Source organism: Ascoidea rubescens, assembly GCF_001661345.1.
Source record: "Ascoidea rubescens DSM 1968 unplaced genomic scaffold ASCRUscaffold_1, whole genome shotgun sequence".
Classification (NCBI taxonomy): domain Eukaryota; kingdom Fungi; phylum Ascomycota; class Saccharomycetes; order Ascoideales; family Ascoideaceae; genus Ascoidea; species Ascoidea rubescens.
Window position 1 is genome coordinate 2,665,493 of NW_017962913.1, and position 17,434 is coordinate 2,682,926.

At 31.2% G+C, this 17,434-nt stretch overlaps 5 protein-coding genes across 5 annotated transcripts; 3 read left to right on the forward strand and 2 right to left on the reverse strand.

Annotated features, from left to right (window-relative positions):
* The first annotated feature begins 2,835 nt into the window (after positions 1–2,835).
* On the forward strand, positions 2,836–9,515 carry SPO14 (phospholipase D). The gene has a single exon (XM_020192493.1). The coding sequence runs from the start codon at positions 3,018–3,020 to the stop codon at positions 9,423–9,425; it is 6,408 nt and encodes a 2,135-aa protein (XP_020050602.1). The 5' UTR covers positions 2,836–3,017; the 3' UTR covers positions 9,426–9,515.
* A 288-nt stretch (positions 9,516–9,803) lies between these two features.
* DID2 (Did2p) lies at positions 9,804–10,762 on the reverse strand. Its single transcript, XM_020191029.1, has 2 exons — positions 10,648–10,762; positions 9,804–10,537 (listed from the first exon to the last, which is right to left on the reverse strand). The coding sequence occupies exons 1-2, from the start codon at positions 10,681–10,683 to the stop codon at positions 9,965–9,967; spliced, it is 609 nt and encodes a 202-aa protein (XP_020050603.1). The 5' UTR covers positions 10,684–10,762; the 3' UTR covers positions 9,804–9,964.
* A 764-nt stretch (positions 10,763–11,526) lies between these two features.
* ASCRUDRAFT_68291 (leucine-rich repeat domain-containing protein) lies at positions 11,527–12,964 on the forward strand (the record flags this gene model as incomplete). The annotated part of the gene is made up of 2 exons (XM_020191512.1): positions 11,527–11,548; positions 11,586–12,964. The coding sequence occupies 2 exons, from the start codon at positions 11,527–11,529 to the stop codon at positions 12,962–12,964; spliced, it is 1,401 nt and encodes a 466-aa protein (XP_020050604.1).
* Positions 12,965–13,497: 533 nt separating this feature from the next.
* On the reverse strand, positions 13,498–15,029 carry ASCRUDRAFT_6141 (uncharacterized protein; the record flags this gene model as incomplete). The annotated part of the gene is made up of 3 exons (XM_020191279.1): positions 13,498–13,854; positions 14,407–14,465; positions 14,951–15,029. 3 exons carry the CDS (start codon positions 15,027–15,029, stop codon positions 13,498–13,500), a joined length of 495 nt encoding a protein of 164 aa, XP_020050605.1.
* A 771-nt stretch (positions 15,030–15,800) lies between these two features.
* On the forward strand, positions 15,801–17,150 carry ASCRUDRAFT_6142 (auxin efflux carrier; the record flags this gene model as incomplete). Its single annotated transcript, XM_020191280.1, has 1 exon — positions 15,801–17,150. One exon carries the CDS (start codon positions 15,801–15,803, stop codon positions 17,148–17,150), a length of 1,350 nt encoding a protein of 449 aa, XP_020050606.1.
* Between the last annotated feature and the right edge of the window lie 284 nt (positions 17,151–17,434).

Genomic DNA, 17,434 nt, shown 5'->3' on the forward strand with positions numbered 1-17,434 from the left:
CAAAAGATCATCATTCCAACACTGCCAACCCTAATCTCATCACCTCCCAACTAAACACAACCACCTCCCCCTTTGTTCTCTCTAGCTCTTCTTCTGCCTCCATCTCAACCTCAAATAAAAATTCTTCATCTCCAATCACATCCGTGACAAATTCTCCCGGTTTAATTCCTCTCAGACCCAGAGAAGATATAAATACTCTCTCCCACTTGAACAACAACAATAATAACAACAATAGCAACAACAACAATTTCCACTCCATCACCAACATTACCAACAAAAATTTATCAAAACTTAACCAGCTCTCCCAGACTCCCAACCCCTGGGGCCAATCTTCCATTTTCCCAAACCACAACCTACCAAAGCCCCTACAGTATCCCTCCTCCACCCCAACCCACTTTGCTCCTGGTTTACAAGTAATCACCTCTCCTTTACTTCTCTCCACAAACCCCAAAATACCAATGAACAACAGCACTGCTCAGGTCCATAGTGCTGCTGGTGTTCTTGAATCCATGGCCAACTACCACCAACAACAGCAACACACCTCAAGTCTCCAATTCCTACTTACCTCAACCTCATCTCCCTCCACCTTAAACCCTCCCAACACCAGCTCCAACACCTCAAACATAAGAGCAAAACCCTTCTCGCCCTCTTCTGCCTTGAATGATCCTCTGCACCAATTTTCAACACCTCCTTTTCGACCATCAACTGTTTCCTCAGCTTTAAATGGCCTTATCCATCTTCCAAACTCAAATCCCACACACAACACAAACAATACTTACAGCAAATCCAATAACAACACCAATCCTACAATGAACTCCAATTCAAACGAATATCCTTCTTTTCTCAACCACACCGATAATAACAACTCTACTCATTCAAACAACAACAACAACAATAACAACAATAACAACAACCCTCCTCCTAATAATAACAACAATAACAATAACAATAACAATAACGTAAAATTGCCTGCTTTAGTAGCTGCTGCAACTAATCCTAATATTGCCTCAATATCCTCTCCCACATTTGGTCCACAATACTTGCTAAGAAATCAAAATCACAGCAGTGTTCCACCCGATAACTTTTCATTAAATCATCAGCAAATTAAACCGTTATCCACTAATTTGCCTCCTATATTAAATTACAACAACAATAACAACAACAGCGCTACAAATAATAATAGTAACAATAACATAAGTAATAATAGTAACATAAACAGTAACACTGCAACTAATAACAATAAAAACACTATAAATAGCCCATCCAACCCCAATGGAGCAAGACTACCATCACCATTACAAGGAGAGTACAAACAATCAATTATACACTCTCAATCACAGCTGCAATCTCAACAGACAACTCTGCATTCACCCCTAGCTTCTGGAAGCTATCTAGCTTATAACTCCAATGGTAATAATCTTGTAAATGAACCAAATAACCAGTCACAACAACCAGCTGTCAGTACTTTAAAAAATAGTCAATATTCACCTCAGGTTTGGAACCCAACAAATGTGAATAACATTAATAATATTAATAATACCACTAATCCAAACCTCAATTCAAATAAGACCCTAAGTTCAAGTATAAATACACTGAACAGTCTAAGTGTCGGTGGTAATCCAACTTATGGAAACATCCCAAATCAAAATCAAAATCAAAACCAAAATTCATCTAATTTAAATCCTAGAAGCCAAATGCCAACACCAATTCAAAATATAAGTGGCACGAATATGTCGATTGTATCACTAGATTTAAATAGGTCAAATTCGAACTCAACAGTCAATTCTCCAATGAATCCTGCTAGTAATCTCACGCCTGTTAATAATAATAATAATAACAATATTAATTCTAACATCAATAATAATAATAATAACAACAACAATTTCAACAATAATAATAACAGTAATATTAACAATAACAATATTAATACCAACAACAATAACAGCAACAATAACAGCAACAATAATAACAATAACAACAATAATAATCTCAGCAATGCAAATGATAAGGAAGTTCAGATGTTGAAGACCAGAATATCAGAACTAGAGCTTGTAAATGACTTGTACAAAACAAGAATAATGGAATTGGAGTCATCAGAGAAAATCAACAGAAACCGTGAAAACGTTTTGGTGAGAAGATTGAGCGAATTGAGAAAACTATTGGGAAACGAGCTTAATGATGAAGAGTTTCAAAACATGTTGAATTTGGGATTTGGAGAAATTCGATACCAGGAGATAAAAAGAGATTATTACTACGACAAAACCAACGGTAATTCCTTCGACAATAATGAGCCAATCAAGAAAAAAACCAAATATTAAACCTAGAAAACTAGAAAACAAAATTAACGGTCATTAAATATATTTTATTTATATTTTTTTCAGATCCTACAAAAGATTTTTATTAATTTTACTTTACTTTACTTTACTTTTACTTTTACTTTTACTTTTACTTTTACTTTTGTTTTTCTCAACAATTTCAATTTTATGAACGAAATGGTGTAACGACATATACTTCAGATCTTTTTATATAAATAATTTCTTGTTTTTTTGTTCATTAGTTATATTTCACCCACGACTTACTTTTGGTTTATTCTTTTTCTCATGACGTTGCTGATAATTCCAAAGCTCTAAAAGCAGTCGCCCGGTAACACAGGGGCATATCACGTGAAACACGCGTGTAAACTGCGTCTGCACAGCCTCTGCACGCATGCATCCTGTTTGTGCGGGGCAAACTCTGGTTGCTGAAGGAGTGCTGTTTTGTTGCCTTTTTCAGCGAGGGTGATATAATCCTTCATGAGTGGAAGAACTCTTTCTCGTTATTCACCACCCATCTCTCTTCACCTGTCGTTTCTCCTTCATTTCTCCTTCACTTCTCTGTCCTTCTTTTCTTTCTCTCCAGCACAGGTCTTCATTCCACTCTTTCAAGCTCCAGAGAACGTCGTTGCCAGCTGAAACACCTGCTACTCACTATTCCTCCTTTGCCTGGTAGCCATTTCTGCTGTGAAACGAATACATGAAATGGGTGCCTTGGATTCAATTCTGAACCAGAACATCCCCATCAACACCATTGTCCCTGAAACTGACTCAATTCCCAACGCTGCTGGTAAGGACAACAACAATGATAGCTTGCCCCACAGCAGTCCCTCCAACTATTATGGAAACTATAGGGTCCCTCGTAATTTTTCCCAGAAGAACACCAAACAACACCAGACTTCTCCCTTGATAAACGATGAAAACCGGGAGAACACTGACAATTTTACTCAGGATGAATTCAATTTTGAAAATAACAATAGTACAAACGAAAATCTAAACAATATACCTCCGGTTAATAGCAATACTAATTATATCAACAATCCCAACAACCCCAACAACATCACCGCCAACAATATCACCGCCAACAATAATATCGCTCCCAAAAACACTAAATCTCATTCAAAGTTATTTGAAAAACCCATCTCATCATCAGCTAAGAAGGATCATCATCTTCCTAGATTAAACACTGTTATGAGTTTTTCAAAAAAACACGATAACAATAACACCAATAACGATTCCAATATCAACGGCAATAACAATATCGCTGAAATTGATAACAGTGATATTGTCAACAATGATATTGTCAACAATAATATTGATAACCTTAATAATCCTGCTAATCCCGATAACGATAAAGCTTTTGAAACGGAAAATCAACAAGACGCTTTGGTTGAATCATCTCATTCCCCAAGTCAATCTCAATCAAATTTATCAAATAGATTAAAACAAAGAGCTAAATCTCTTAAATCTCCAAAATTGTCCTCCAGAAAAACTTTCTTTTCAACTTCTGAATTGCCAACTCCAATTACTAAAGATCTCCCCGCAAATTCTTCACTCTCAAACAACCAACCCAATAACAACAACATCAATAACGCCAATAATTTCTTACATCCAACCACAAGTTACGAAGAATCAAATTGGAAAAAAAGATTATCCAAACTAGCTTTATCAACTAACCCAAATGAAGAAAACCAACTTCATAAATGGAAAGAATTTAAGCATGCTCTATCCAATTTTGGAAAACAGAAAAAAGATGATAATGATCCACATTCAATGCAAAATATTCCTTCCCAAAAGTTAATAACAAAATCTGAACGAGAAGTTTATAGTGACTTACTAGCTCAAGAAAGATCAAACCACTTAATTAGCACCTTATTAGCTGGCTGTCCTGCCTCTTTATACGCCTTTTCCGTATTTTTGGATGACGAACATGATACTAAAAGAGCTCCCTTATTATTATCGCTCTTGGGTATTCAGGTTTATGATATAACTCAAGAATACCTTAACAGAAGAAGAAAAAACCTTTCAAGACCTTATCATACTCATACTTTAACTTTCGGTTCTTTTCAACAGTTTAAAGATAATAATTATAATCAGAATGCTCAAAATACTCAAAATACTCAAAATAACATCAATATAAATAATATTAGTGGCCTTAACAATAACACCATTCCCAATTCCAGTAGTATTAACAACAATATTGATGGCTATCTCTTAAACAATAACTCGGTCCCTCAAACTCCAAATCCAAATTCTGCTCCAACTTCTGCTACACAAACAAATTTTGAATCCAAACCAACAACCTCAGATTTCAAATTTATCAAAAATAGAAAATTTAAAATATTCTTGGAATACGGTGTTGGCCCTGATAGAGTTAAATGGTCAATTATAAAAGATTATAAAGAAATTGAAAATTTACAACAAAAATTCAAGATTTACTTCTTGCAAAATAACACCTTTGGTATTGGTTATAAGCCTCCTGTTTTGCCCAAATTTCCAAAAATTCATAGTCATACCTTGTCTCGTAGCAATACAACAAACAGTTTGAAAAATTTAGCTTATGATAACAACTCCGGTTATTCTATTGCTCGTGATGATGCTCTATCAAATTACCAACTGCAACTGCAAAAATCTCAACTGATAAAAACTAAAAATAAATCAATGCCTCAATCACAACAACATCCACCACTACCAAAAATCCCAATTACTATACAGGATGAGCTGAATTCTAATAATCCAATCCATGTTGATGCAAATAGGTTATCTTTATCTCCAGCTTCTACTTCAAGCTCAAACTCAAACTCCACCACTTCTTCATCTTCAAGCTCCCAATCTTCTAGATCGCATCTTCATCGCATTTCCTCCAGAATTTCTTCTTTTAAAGATAACATACATCAAAAAATTCACCCTCATTTAATTTATGAAACCCCACAGGGTCAACTTTTATTGTCTGATCCTGGCTTTTATGCAAGAAAAATTGAAAACTACTTCAAAGAACTAAACATGGCTTTAACACTAAGACCTCAATCTAATAGATTGTTTCAATTTTATGAATTATCTCCGATCAGTGTTCTTTTATCATATGAAATAGGTTATGTTGGAAAACAAGGGTTGTTACTTATTCGTTCTAGTGCAAAATCACAAGGTTGGAGGGTTCATCATTTTAGAGCTAGAGATATAAAAGCAATGTATAAAAGACATACAACAAAATGGTTTCTTGTTAGGAACTCTTATATTATGTACGTAGCAGATATTAATTCCACAACACCCCTAGAAGTGTTTTTAGTAGATTCTGATTTTCAAATCAAATATGCTGGTCATGATGATAAAGATTCTGATTCATCTTCTGATGAAGAAAATGATGATTGGATAGATGATGAAGAATTGTCTTTATTAGAAGGTTCTAGTGGTAGAAAGAATAAAAAGGATCCAACCGTTCCTAAAAATATTAGAAAAGTTGCTCTACATTTCAACTTTTCTGTAATGAATAGTGAACGTAAATTAAAGATGTTTGCAGCTTCTAAAAAACAATTAAGACTATGGATTAGGTCTATAAAATTGATGCAAGAGAAAACAATTTGGTCTCAAAAACATCGTTTTAATTCTTTTGCCCCAGTGCGTCATAATTGTTTTGCTCAATGGTTTGTCGATGGTAGGGATTATTTTTGGGCAGCTTCTTCTGCTATCTTAATGGCTAAAGATACTATTTTTATTCATGATTGGTGGTTAACGCCCGAACTTTACTTGAGAAGACCAGCAAATGGTAATGAAGAATACAGAATAGATAGATTATTAAAGAGAAAGGCTGAAGAGGGTGTTAAAATATTTGTTATTGTTTACAGAAATCTTGGTGAATTTGTTGTTACCGATTCTTTATGGACAAAGCATTCTTTAATGGACTTACATGACAATATTAGGGTGATCAGATCACCCAATCAATTTTTACAAAACACTTTTTTCTGGGCTCACCATGAAAAATTATTAATAATTGATCAAACTGTTGCATTTTTGGGTGGTATTGATCTATGTTTTGGAAGATATGATACACCTGATCATGTCTTGGTTGATGATTCTCCATATGATTTTGCTTCAAACTTGGAAAATATAAGTATGAAAAATTTAAAAAATCTAAAATGGCGAACATTTCCAGGAAAAGATTACTCTAATCCTAGGGTTAAAGATTTCACTGAACTAGACAAACCACATGAATCAATGTATGATAGAAAAATAGTTCCAAGAATGCCTTGGCACGATGTTCATATGTTTACAGCTGGTCAAATTGCTAGGGATCTATCAAGGCATTTTGTTCAAAGATGGAATTACTTGTTAAGACAAAAAAGGCCTTCAAGACCTACTCCTTTACTTTTACCTCCTTCTGATTTAACAGATAAAGAAATTGCTGAACTTGGTTTCAAAGGAACAAATGAAATCCAATTACTTCGATCATCTGCTAGTTGGTCATTAGGATTAAAAGATATTGAACAGAGTATTCAAAACGCTTATCTTAAGTTGATTGAGACTTCAGAACATTTTGTTTATATTGAAAATCAATTTTTTGTTACTGCATGTGCTTTTGATAACACTATCATTGAAAACAGAATTGGTGATGCTTTAGTCGATAGAATTATTCGTGCTCACAAAGAAAGAACCCCTTGGAGAGCTGTAATTATAATTCCATTAATGCCAGGGTTTGAATCCCAGGTGGATGAATCTGAAGGTTCTTCTCTTAGAGTCATTATTCAATGTCAGTATATGTCTATTTCTAGAGGTAGCACTTCTATATTTGCAAAGCTAAGAAAACTTAAGATTGAACCAAATGACTATATTCAATTTTTCAGTTTAAGAAAATGGGGTAGAATCGGTCCATATAGGCAAATCGTTTCTGAGCAATTGTATATTCATGCTAAAACTATGATTGTTGATGACAGGGTTGCGATTATTGGTTCTGCAAATATAAATGAAAGGTCAATGAGAGGAAACAGAGATTCTGAGGTGGCTGCAATAGTTAGAGATACTGATACTGTTAAAATAAAAATGGCCGGAAAACCATACATTGGAGGTAGATTCGCCCACAGTTTAAGGGTTAGATTAATGAGAGAACATTTAGGAATTGATGTTGATGTTCTTGATATTGTTGAAAGAAAATTCAATCAAATTTCTGAGATGGCTAAAACTGAAGAGGGAATGGAAGCTGTTACTATAAATGCAGCTGATGCTGATTTAAAAATTAAGTCTTCTATGGTTGAATTAGCTGCCAGAGATGTTTTAAATCAGCCTAATGGAACACGAAGGTGGAAGAAGCGTCAAAGACAAAAACAAAAAGAAAAGGAAAAAGAGGAAATGCCAAATGAAAACATCAGACTTCCACGAACTAAACTAAATACTCGATCAGATACAGAAAGAATTTATAAATCCTTTAACAATTATGATGAAAATGAAGGTATAAGAGAATACAAACAATTTTCATCTGACCCTCGTATAACCCATAATAAAAGTCACAGGGATGATGTTTCTAATTATGCTTCAAATCAATTATTTAAAAAATCAAAAATATTAGCATCAACTGCTTTGAAAAATTGGGCTATTGAAACAATGGCTCAAAAAAATGATTTTTTCTTGCCAAATTATGAAAAAGTGATTGAATTTTTAGAGGATGATGGATTTATCAATCAGAACGAGATTACGTCCCTTAATATTAACAATTTATCTACTGAAAATAAGAAAATAATTTTAGAAAAAGATGAACAACGATGGGAAATGCTTAAAAGGATATCTTATTTGCAAAGAGTAGCTGCCAAACAAAATTTACAAGAAAAGGAAGAGGCTCAAAAGAAATTAAATGTTGGCATCATGTCTGAAATTCAGCAATCACCAAATGGCGTTACGGTTAATGCCAGTGAACCTGATAAAGGCTCTGCTGAATTCGGTACTGCAGAAAATATGAGCCATTCTAATTCTCAAAATGTTTCAACTCAATCTGCAGATACCGCAGATAGTGGAAATCATCTTCGAATTGGTTCTGTAAAAGTGGATCCAAATACAGACTCTGTTGGATCAAATGGAAATATCCCTATTACTCATTTAGAAGATGATGAAATCAAAGAGTTACTATCTAGGACTCTTGATGGAATTGATTATAAAAAATTTGTTGATCCATATGGATTTGATGATCCATTGGATGAAGATTTTTATGAAGATGTATGGTTTGATATTGCAGAAAGTAATACTAAATTATTTAGATTGGTTTTCCATTGTCAACCTGATGATACTATTTTAACTTGGAATGATTATAAAGAGTATTCTGATCTCAGTGCAGCATTTAAGTTAGTTCAAGATCAAGAAGCAGAGATTAGAAAAGAATTAAATTTCGATTCAGTTAGTTTGGATGATGGAGAAGAAGTTGATGAACAGACAGATGATGTGAATGCAACTAATAAAACTAATAGTTCAAGACCTAAATTGGACAGAAATAAGACATATGCCTCTATTCGTAATAGTACTATTATTAATATCAATGATCTTAACTCTAAAGATGGTCTTATTGGGGCCCCTCCAATGAAGCATCCACCTGAGAATAATAGTGATAGAGATAGTTTAAGAAGAAAAAAAGTGGGTAGTTTTATTGCTAAAAGAAAATTAAATCAAAATCCTTCTTTTATTAAAGAAGAGGAAGATGAACAAATAGAAAACAAAAGAGGTAGTTATGCAAACGGATTGAAAAGTTCTCCTGCAACATTTGTTAACCAATCAGATGATGGATATGGAGATTCAGATGGGTATGGTAAAATGAGAAAAAATAAAACATCTATTTCTCCGGAAAAGTTTGAAGAAGTTACATTAAATGGCACAATTAGTGGTAATTCAATCAAAAAAGATGCACGATATTCAAGTGGGGATAAGAAAAGAAGAATTCGAACTAGAACCAATACATTTGGATCTAGAGGAATGTATCATGGCGAAAGAATATTTGACAGAGAAACAGCTGAAAAGATTTTGAGTAATGTTCAAGGAAATTTGGTTTTGTTCCCTGTTAATTGGTTAGCAAATGAGTTGGAAAGTAACAATTGGTTCACAACGACAGACAGGTTGCCACCAATTGAAATTTATGACTAGTTTTATAAAAAATTGTCTTGGTTTTTTTTTTGCTTATTTTTTTCTATTTTTTTCTTTCTTTTGGTTTGAAGATTGGTTTTTAATAAATTAACCACAAATGATTTATTTAATGCTTTGAAAAAGTTTCATTTTCATCTTCATTTTTATTGTTAATTTTTTTATTTTCATTATTATTATTATTATTATTATTATTATTATTATTATTATTATTATTATTATTATTATTATTATTATTATTACTATTATTATTATTATTATTATCATTATTATTATTTTGATATTAATTTTAGTTTTAGTTTCTACGTTAATTTATAATTGTTTTTTAATTTTTTTTTCTTGAGATTAAAACATTTAATGGATATCAGTTAATAGATAATTGTCCTTCTTCTAGATTAAAAGTAATATTAAGATAAAGTGATTGATAATATGAAGTATAAAAAGAGAAATGAGGCTTAATTATTAACATAAAGATGATAACGATCATGATGCTAATAATAAAATTGATAAAATTGATAAAAAAATAACGAAATTGACGAAAATTAAGATCTTAAGGCTCTTAATCTTTCGGTTAATCTGTTTTCTCTTTCTTCATCAACTTTGGTTACATTTTCTTTCAAGGATTCTTCATCGACTTTGACGGTATTTAAATTATGTTTAATTTCCAAGCCAGCTTCATCAGCTATTTTATTCATTAATAGATCAACTTCTTCTTGTGGAGTAGTTAAAGCACTTACGTCATTAGTGACATTTTCATAATAATTAGCAGTTGAATCCAATTCCTCAAACTGGTTTTCAAATTTATCCATTACAAGTGAGATTTTTTCTAAATTCATTGATTGTAAAGCTCTATCCATTCCTTTAATAACTTGTGACATTCCACCTGTAACTTGTCTCATTGTAACGGCAGTTTGGACTCTACTTGCAACAGCATCAATTCTGGAGGCGAGTTTTAGTAGATTCAATCGTTCGTTGCTTTTACGTATAGCATTTTGGGCATATAGTTGAGCTATATCGTTATTGCCCTGAAGCATTGCCTTTTTGACTTTTGCTTTTTCTTTTTGTTCTTCCTTTGTAGTTCTTTGAGCTTGTCTGTTGAGTTGTTTTGCAGTAAACTAATTCAACGAGTAAATAAACAAAATAAGACAAAAAAGAGAATTAAAATAAGAGTTCCTTAGTTAGTAAAAATTCATCAGACAGCAGATAGGACAGGAGCAAAACATACCTTTAGCTGGAATAGTGAGTTTTCTAAGCTGGACATAGTGATATTGTGAGTTTTTCTGAATTGGGTTGAAGCAAAAAAGTATTGGTTTAGGAGTATATTCTGGAGAAAGGCAAGAACAGACACTGATGGTGATGATGCTGATAACACTGATGGTATCAAAAAAAGTAAGATAAGAACCACTTTGGTGGAAAAAGGAGAAGGCCCGCAATGAGGGTACAGACATGAATATGCAAGAAACTAAGTGCCGGTGCAGAACCAGTCTAATGGGTGAAGAAAATGCAACAAATGCACAAAATTGCTGTGAAAAAGATCAAAGCGATTTATTGGTTCAATCTCATGCATGTCAATGCATGGCATTCAATGAATTGCGCACTATATATATTTCCAAAAGAATCCTCACTATTTATGTCGATATTTTGCTCTGTTTTCGTAGAAATAAATATACTCTATGTATTATCTATAACTGGCAGGAAATACATCAACAATGAAAGTTCAGGTTTCAACAAAAGACAGACAAAATATACTAAAGGGATTACCACCTTTCATCCTCGATGCTATTTTGACCCAACTTTCCTTTAAACAAGTCTTCTTGTCGTTGGAACCATTTCAAATTTGGAAGTAAATCAAGAATGAGGTTAAATCGTCAATATCCTTCAAAGTTTAGAATTGATTCTCAATTAATCTTTTCAGATGAATCTGTTAATTATCATTTATTTAACTTAACCACATTAAACTTGAATGATATAAACATATTTAAAATAGAATCTGTTTTTTCAAAGCTAAAAAATTTAAATAATCTTAAATTGACAGATAATTATTTTGTCAGATTGGAAAATATTCATTTTCCTGAACTGATAAAACATTTAGATTTATCCAATAATGGAATTACAAGTATTGAAATGTTTTATTTCTAAAACATTTGCTTACTTTAAAACTAGCTTATAATAAACTAAAGGTGTTTAAAAATCTTATTGGATGTGAAGAATTAGTCGAATTAAATATAAGAAACAATTCCATTTCGAAAATCAATAATGTTTCCAAATTTAAAAAATTAAATCGTTTTATTTTGACATTGAATTCTATCAGAAATATCAAAAGCCTAAATACATTGTCAAATTTAGAAGAATTATATCTCGATTTTAATTTAATTAGCAATATTCAAAACCTTCAGAACTTATCGAACTTAAAAGTTTTTGACTTAACTAATAACAGAATTCTGAATATTCGTACCTCCTTTATTAATTTCTGTAATTTAGAGAAATTAGTTTCAATAATAAATTATATTACAAAAATTGAAATATTTAGAACAGAATTATTATATTTAATGGCAATTGATTTATCCCGTAACCAAATAAAAATTGAACATTTTAACCAAACTAGCTTAACACTGTTAGATTTATCAAATAATAAAATTGAAAAAATTGAAAACTTGGATAAAATAACAAATTTAACCAAATTAAATTTGTTAAATAACAAAATAACAAAAATTGAAAATTTGGACAATTTACCTAACCTATCAGTGTTTTATCTATCTTTCAATAGAGTAAGAATTGTTCAAAAAATTGAAAAATTAGTCAATTTAAGTGTGATTACTTTATCACACAACAAAATTACTAGCTTTAAAATCAATGAAAATGAGATATATTTTAAAAAATTAACTAAAATAAATATATCTGACAACAGGATAAATAAAATAAATAAAATAAAAGATTTAAGTTACTTCAAAAATTTAAAGTCTTTGAATTTATCTTATAACTCAATATTTGAAATAAAAGATTTTAATTATTTAAATAAATTAAAGTCTTTAAATCTATCATATAACCTGATATCCGAAATTAATGGTTTGAATTGTTTAAATAATTTGAAATATTTGGACCTATCGAATAATGATATTGAAATACTAGTGCCTATTGAACACTTAAATAATTGTTCATTTATTAATCTAAGGTGCAATTGGATAAGACAAATTCAAGATGACTCCAAAGAAACTAAAAGGCCTTCAATATTCAAAAGATTATTTAAAAGAAGAATAGCTTCACCAGTTCTTCCAAAAAATCAGAAAATGGAAGTAGATTTAATGTTCAACCCACTACAACAAGTGGAAGGGCTTGCAAAATGGAGCAACATAAGCCATTTAGTTCTCCCTGATAGCGAATTGAGCTTTTATAACAAAGACCTTCCACATATACCTAACATTAAAGAAATTAAGATAAGAACATCATCACGATTACGCAATGATGAATTTGATAAATTAAGGAAAATGTTTCCAGATTTAAAGATTAGCTACCAAGGAATTAATCATTTAAAAAACTTATAACCTTTAATTGAATTTAAACATGATCAAGTCCAAAATCTCCAGCATAATAGCATTCTTGTAGCCTCAGGTTGAGATAGAACACTGAAATTTCTTTGATGCTTCTTTCCAATCTGTTATTATCTGAAAACAGGTATACTCCACGATATAAAATACTCAAGTATAGAATTATATTTAGTGTCTTGATATTTTTGTTTTATCGTTTATAATAAGTGCAAAAACTGTTTTCTATATTAAATAAAATTAAATTCTTTAGTTTTTCTATTTCTAGTTTTCTTTAACATTATGTTCAAACAATGATGTCTTTTATCATTTTTCTTTAACCCAAGTTTCGGTTTGTAGCTATCAATATAATAACTTGAACATAATTATAATTTTACATTGAGTATGACCTGAAAATCCAATATATTTCCATAAAACAAATGAAATTCTAATTGTATTTTCAAATAATTTTAATGTTTTATTAAAAATTTTGTCAAATCAAGACTAATATTATTATCAAACTCAAATTCCCTCTCCACTAAGAGAAATTTTTGTTATTCCAATTCTCTTTTTTTATTACCTGGAAATCTTTCTATATATTTTGTAAGAGTTGATCTTAATGATGAAAAATTGAAAAAAGGTTCTAGTTTACATAGTTTATCATCTGGAGTATTATCGCTAAAGAAGTTCAAATAAGAAAATCCTGGGAGTATGTTTTTATTGATAAAATAAAGCTTGAGCTTTTTAAAACTGTTTAGATTTGCTTCGATTGCGTGAAAAAGAGAATTATAGCAAATGGTTATTTGATTGATATGATTAATAGGAGTTTGAAAATTAAGAGTGGCATTCTGAATATCAGTAATTCGCCGATACGTTTTATCAAAAATTCCTTTCAAAGGAAAAACATCTTTCTACATGAAGGGCTTCAAATTTTTATAAATATCATCATTTTTTATCTTGTTTTGAATTTTTTCATACTCAAACATAGCAATTTCATCAGTAACAGGATCTGTTTCAATTCTAAAAATTTGGAGCAGATTCTCAGCTATAATTTTTTGCAATCCTAATTTTCAGCATTTAAATCTAAACCATTAAACCTTTTTTGTAAAACCAAAATTTCTGGATGGACTTTAAAAAATCCAATTGTTATTATATCACCTTGAATTGTTATTTTCAACTTGTTGCTAAGTTTGAATTTAAATCAATGAGAAAATGTTGATTGATATTTTTGTAATTTGCTAAGCAATAAAAACCAAAGACAATAATATGTTTTATCATTAAAATAAACAAATATGAAATATTCATCCTTTCAATTGATTGATTTTATTGATGAGCTTTTCCATTTCAACTTTAATGATGTCTGTTAAATTGAAATTTAACATGAACAGATTAGTTTATTTAAATATCAGATATTAGTGGTGCTTCTTCTGGGTGCTGAGATGCTGTTTAGAGTTCCATCACACTATTATTCCACAGTCTATTCTTCTTCTATTCAATATATCTTCATCAAATAGATCATTTCCTAAGAGAGAATTGGAAGCAGTTTTTGCTACCACTGCAGTGGTTCTGAAGGATAATTACAGTTTGGCTAAATCTGCACCAGTGCATACTACTACATCATTGGGTATTACCACAACACTGGATATTAGTTTTTATTCTCTTTTGATTTCTGTTCGTGGATTCTCTTTTTTGGTGGTTTTGGTGGTTTTGAGTTGTTTCTGGGGAATTGTCTGTTCATTTGGGGTATATTTTCACTGGATATGCTTACTGCCAGGAGGGAGTTGCCTTCCACATCACAAAGGAGGAGAAAGTGTCTCTAACCTTCTTTCTTCAAATCATATTAATTACTTGCCCATTTCCACAAATCATTGAGCCTGTTCTCTTTCACTGCCATGAACATCGCATCTGTTGCTTGAGCTGTGGTGATCAAGCAGTAGATCATTTTGATAGTCTCCAATAGCTCTCGGAATACTGGCTAACAATTGCCATAACAGTCACAGCTGCAACTGTCATGGTCATTTTCATGAGACTTGATACCAACCACTCTGGTGTTATTAGAATTTAACCTTAAGCTCACTTCAAGCATGATAACATACTAGCCATCATTAGATTTATTATTAGTAGACTGAAAATTTTTCTTTCCTCTCATTCATAACGATTATCCTCAACTGTTCAAACAATCAATGATCAATGAGAGAATGCAGGTACACTTATTCACTTTAAATGTGTCATGGAAATCTTATTTCTGCACTAAAAAAAAGATCATATAAATCTTAATACCACCACCAACAACAATAACAGTAAAAAGAACAATATTAATAACTTCGCTAGACTTAATGCCTTTCACTTTTTTCTTTGGCTCATAGATATAATCATTAAACTGTTAGATCACCAAATCACAAACTGCTATTAACTATCATTGACTACTTTATTATACTTTTTGGCTCGCAAGACCTCATCCTTAATTAAGCAAAATTTCTCCATAATTTCTATTGTGGTTATTGTTAAAAATAAAAAAAAGATCATATCTTTGGTAAAAAAGAAATGATATCAATGGAAAAACTATCGTTTCTTACCATATTTTCTTAATGTATCTGATTACCAGTAATAAGATTTTTTTTTTGTGATCCAGAAAAAATATTTTTTTTATAAATACTTCTTCAAATCATTATATTTTGGATTTTATATTCTATTAATTTTATTTTGTTGCTATTCTCTACAGTTGTTCAATTCTATTCTGCTCTAATCTACTACAATCTGCTTTTACATTATTTTACAATATTCATGCCTATATTATTGCTCTTTCTCTCAAAAACACTACAACTATAAAAAAACATATAATCCCAAATAAATAACAATGATTGAAAATTTCTCAGAAGGTTTATCTTATTTTCAAATATCCTATCTAACATTTCAAGCTGTTACTGAAATACTAATAATCTGCTTATCTGGTTATGTTGCAGCGAAATTTAACCTAATTAACTCCACAACCCAAAAACAAATATCAAAATTAAACATATCCATCTTCACACCTGCATTAATTTTTATTCAACTAGCTCAGTCTTTATCTCTCAAAAAATTCTTAGAACTATCAATTATACCAATTTTTTTTACTCTCTCATCTGTCACCTCGTATTTCTGCTCAAGAATTGTATCCTCAATTTTAAAACTAAATAAATCAGAAACTGGTTTTGTTATTGCCAACTCTGTTTTCCCAAATTCTTTTGCTTTGCCTGTTTCTCTAATCTTATCCTTATGCTCCACTTTACCCAACTTAACTTGGGATAAGTTGCCCAACGATGATGCAGCTCAAATGGCAAGCAGAACTGTTTTATATCTTTTAATCTATAACCAACTTGGTCAAATTTTGAGATGGTCTTGGGGTTATAATACTCTTTTGAAAAAAGTTGATAATAATGAATTGTACCATTTAGATGATCCAAATTTTATTCCCAATGATAGCGAAAGAAATCTCGATGATGCTTTATCCTTGGATAATTCGATCTTTAAAGGTATATCCTCTTCCAAGGTCCCAATAACTACCACAATTAGTAATGACAAACTAAATCCAACTGAAAGCACTCCCTTATTAATATCTTCTGCATCCTCGTCCTTTTCTTCTTCTTCCCTATATTCCACTCTCAATAAAATAAAAACAAAGGTCTTGCAGTACATGAATCCCCCATTATATGCAATGATTGCTGCTATGATCATTTCCTTATTGCCTAGAGTTAGAAAAATTCTATTCGAAAACAATGGCTTCTTAAACTCGACGATAGTTCTAGCTACTGACCAGCTAGGTGCTCTAGCTGTTCCCCTAGTCTTGATCATCTTGGGTGCCAACTTATATCCATCCAACGATGTTCCCTCAGCAACTCCTTACTACAATAGACTTGTGTTTGGTTCTTTAATCTCCAGAATGCTTTTGCCTGCTACCATTTTGGTTCCTTTAACATTTTTAATTGTGAAATATTTGTCCATTCCCAATGCCACAGACCCAGTCTTCCTTCTCTGTGCTTTTGTATTAATTTTTTGTCCTCCAGCTTTACAAGTTTCTCAAATTTGTCAAATTAATGAGATTTATCAAAAGGAAATGGCTGGAGTGTTATTTTGGTCCTATGTTATTTTTACTTTGCCTGCTATTATATTTGCAGTTCTTTTAGCTTCACAGGCTTTAAATTTTTTATTTAACATTCTTTTGGAATGATTTAATGACTTTTTTTATTGTTTCCATTTTTAATTTTCCATCACTTTACTATTATTAGTACTTTTTCAATGTTTTCATTTCTTATTTTCTTATTTTCTTATATTACTAGATCAATTTCTATTTTATTTATTTATTTATTTTTACATATTCATTTGAGATTTTTTACTGAAATCAATGATTACTATTCACTACTTAAAAGGAAAGTCATCTAATACAAGTAATTAATAGAAATAAATTATAAAATCGGAATCATGTCTTACTAAACCAAAAACTTTTTATTAACC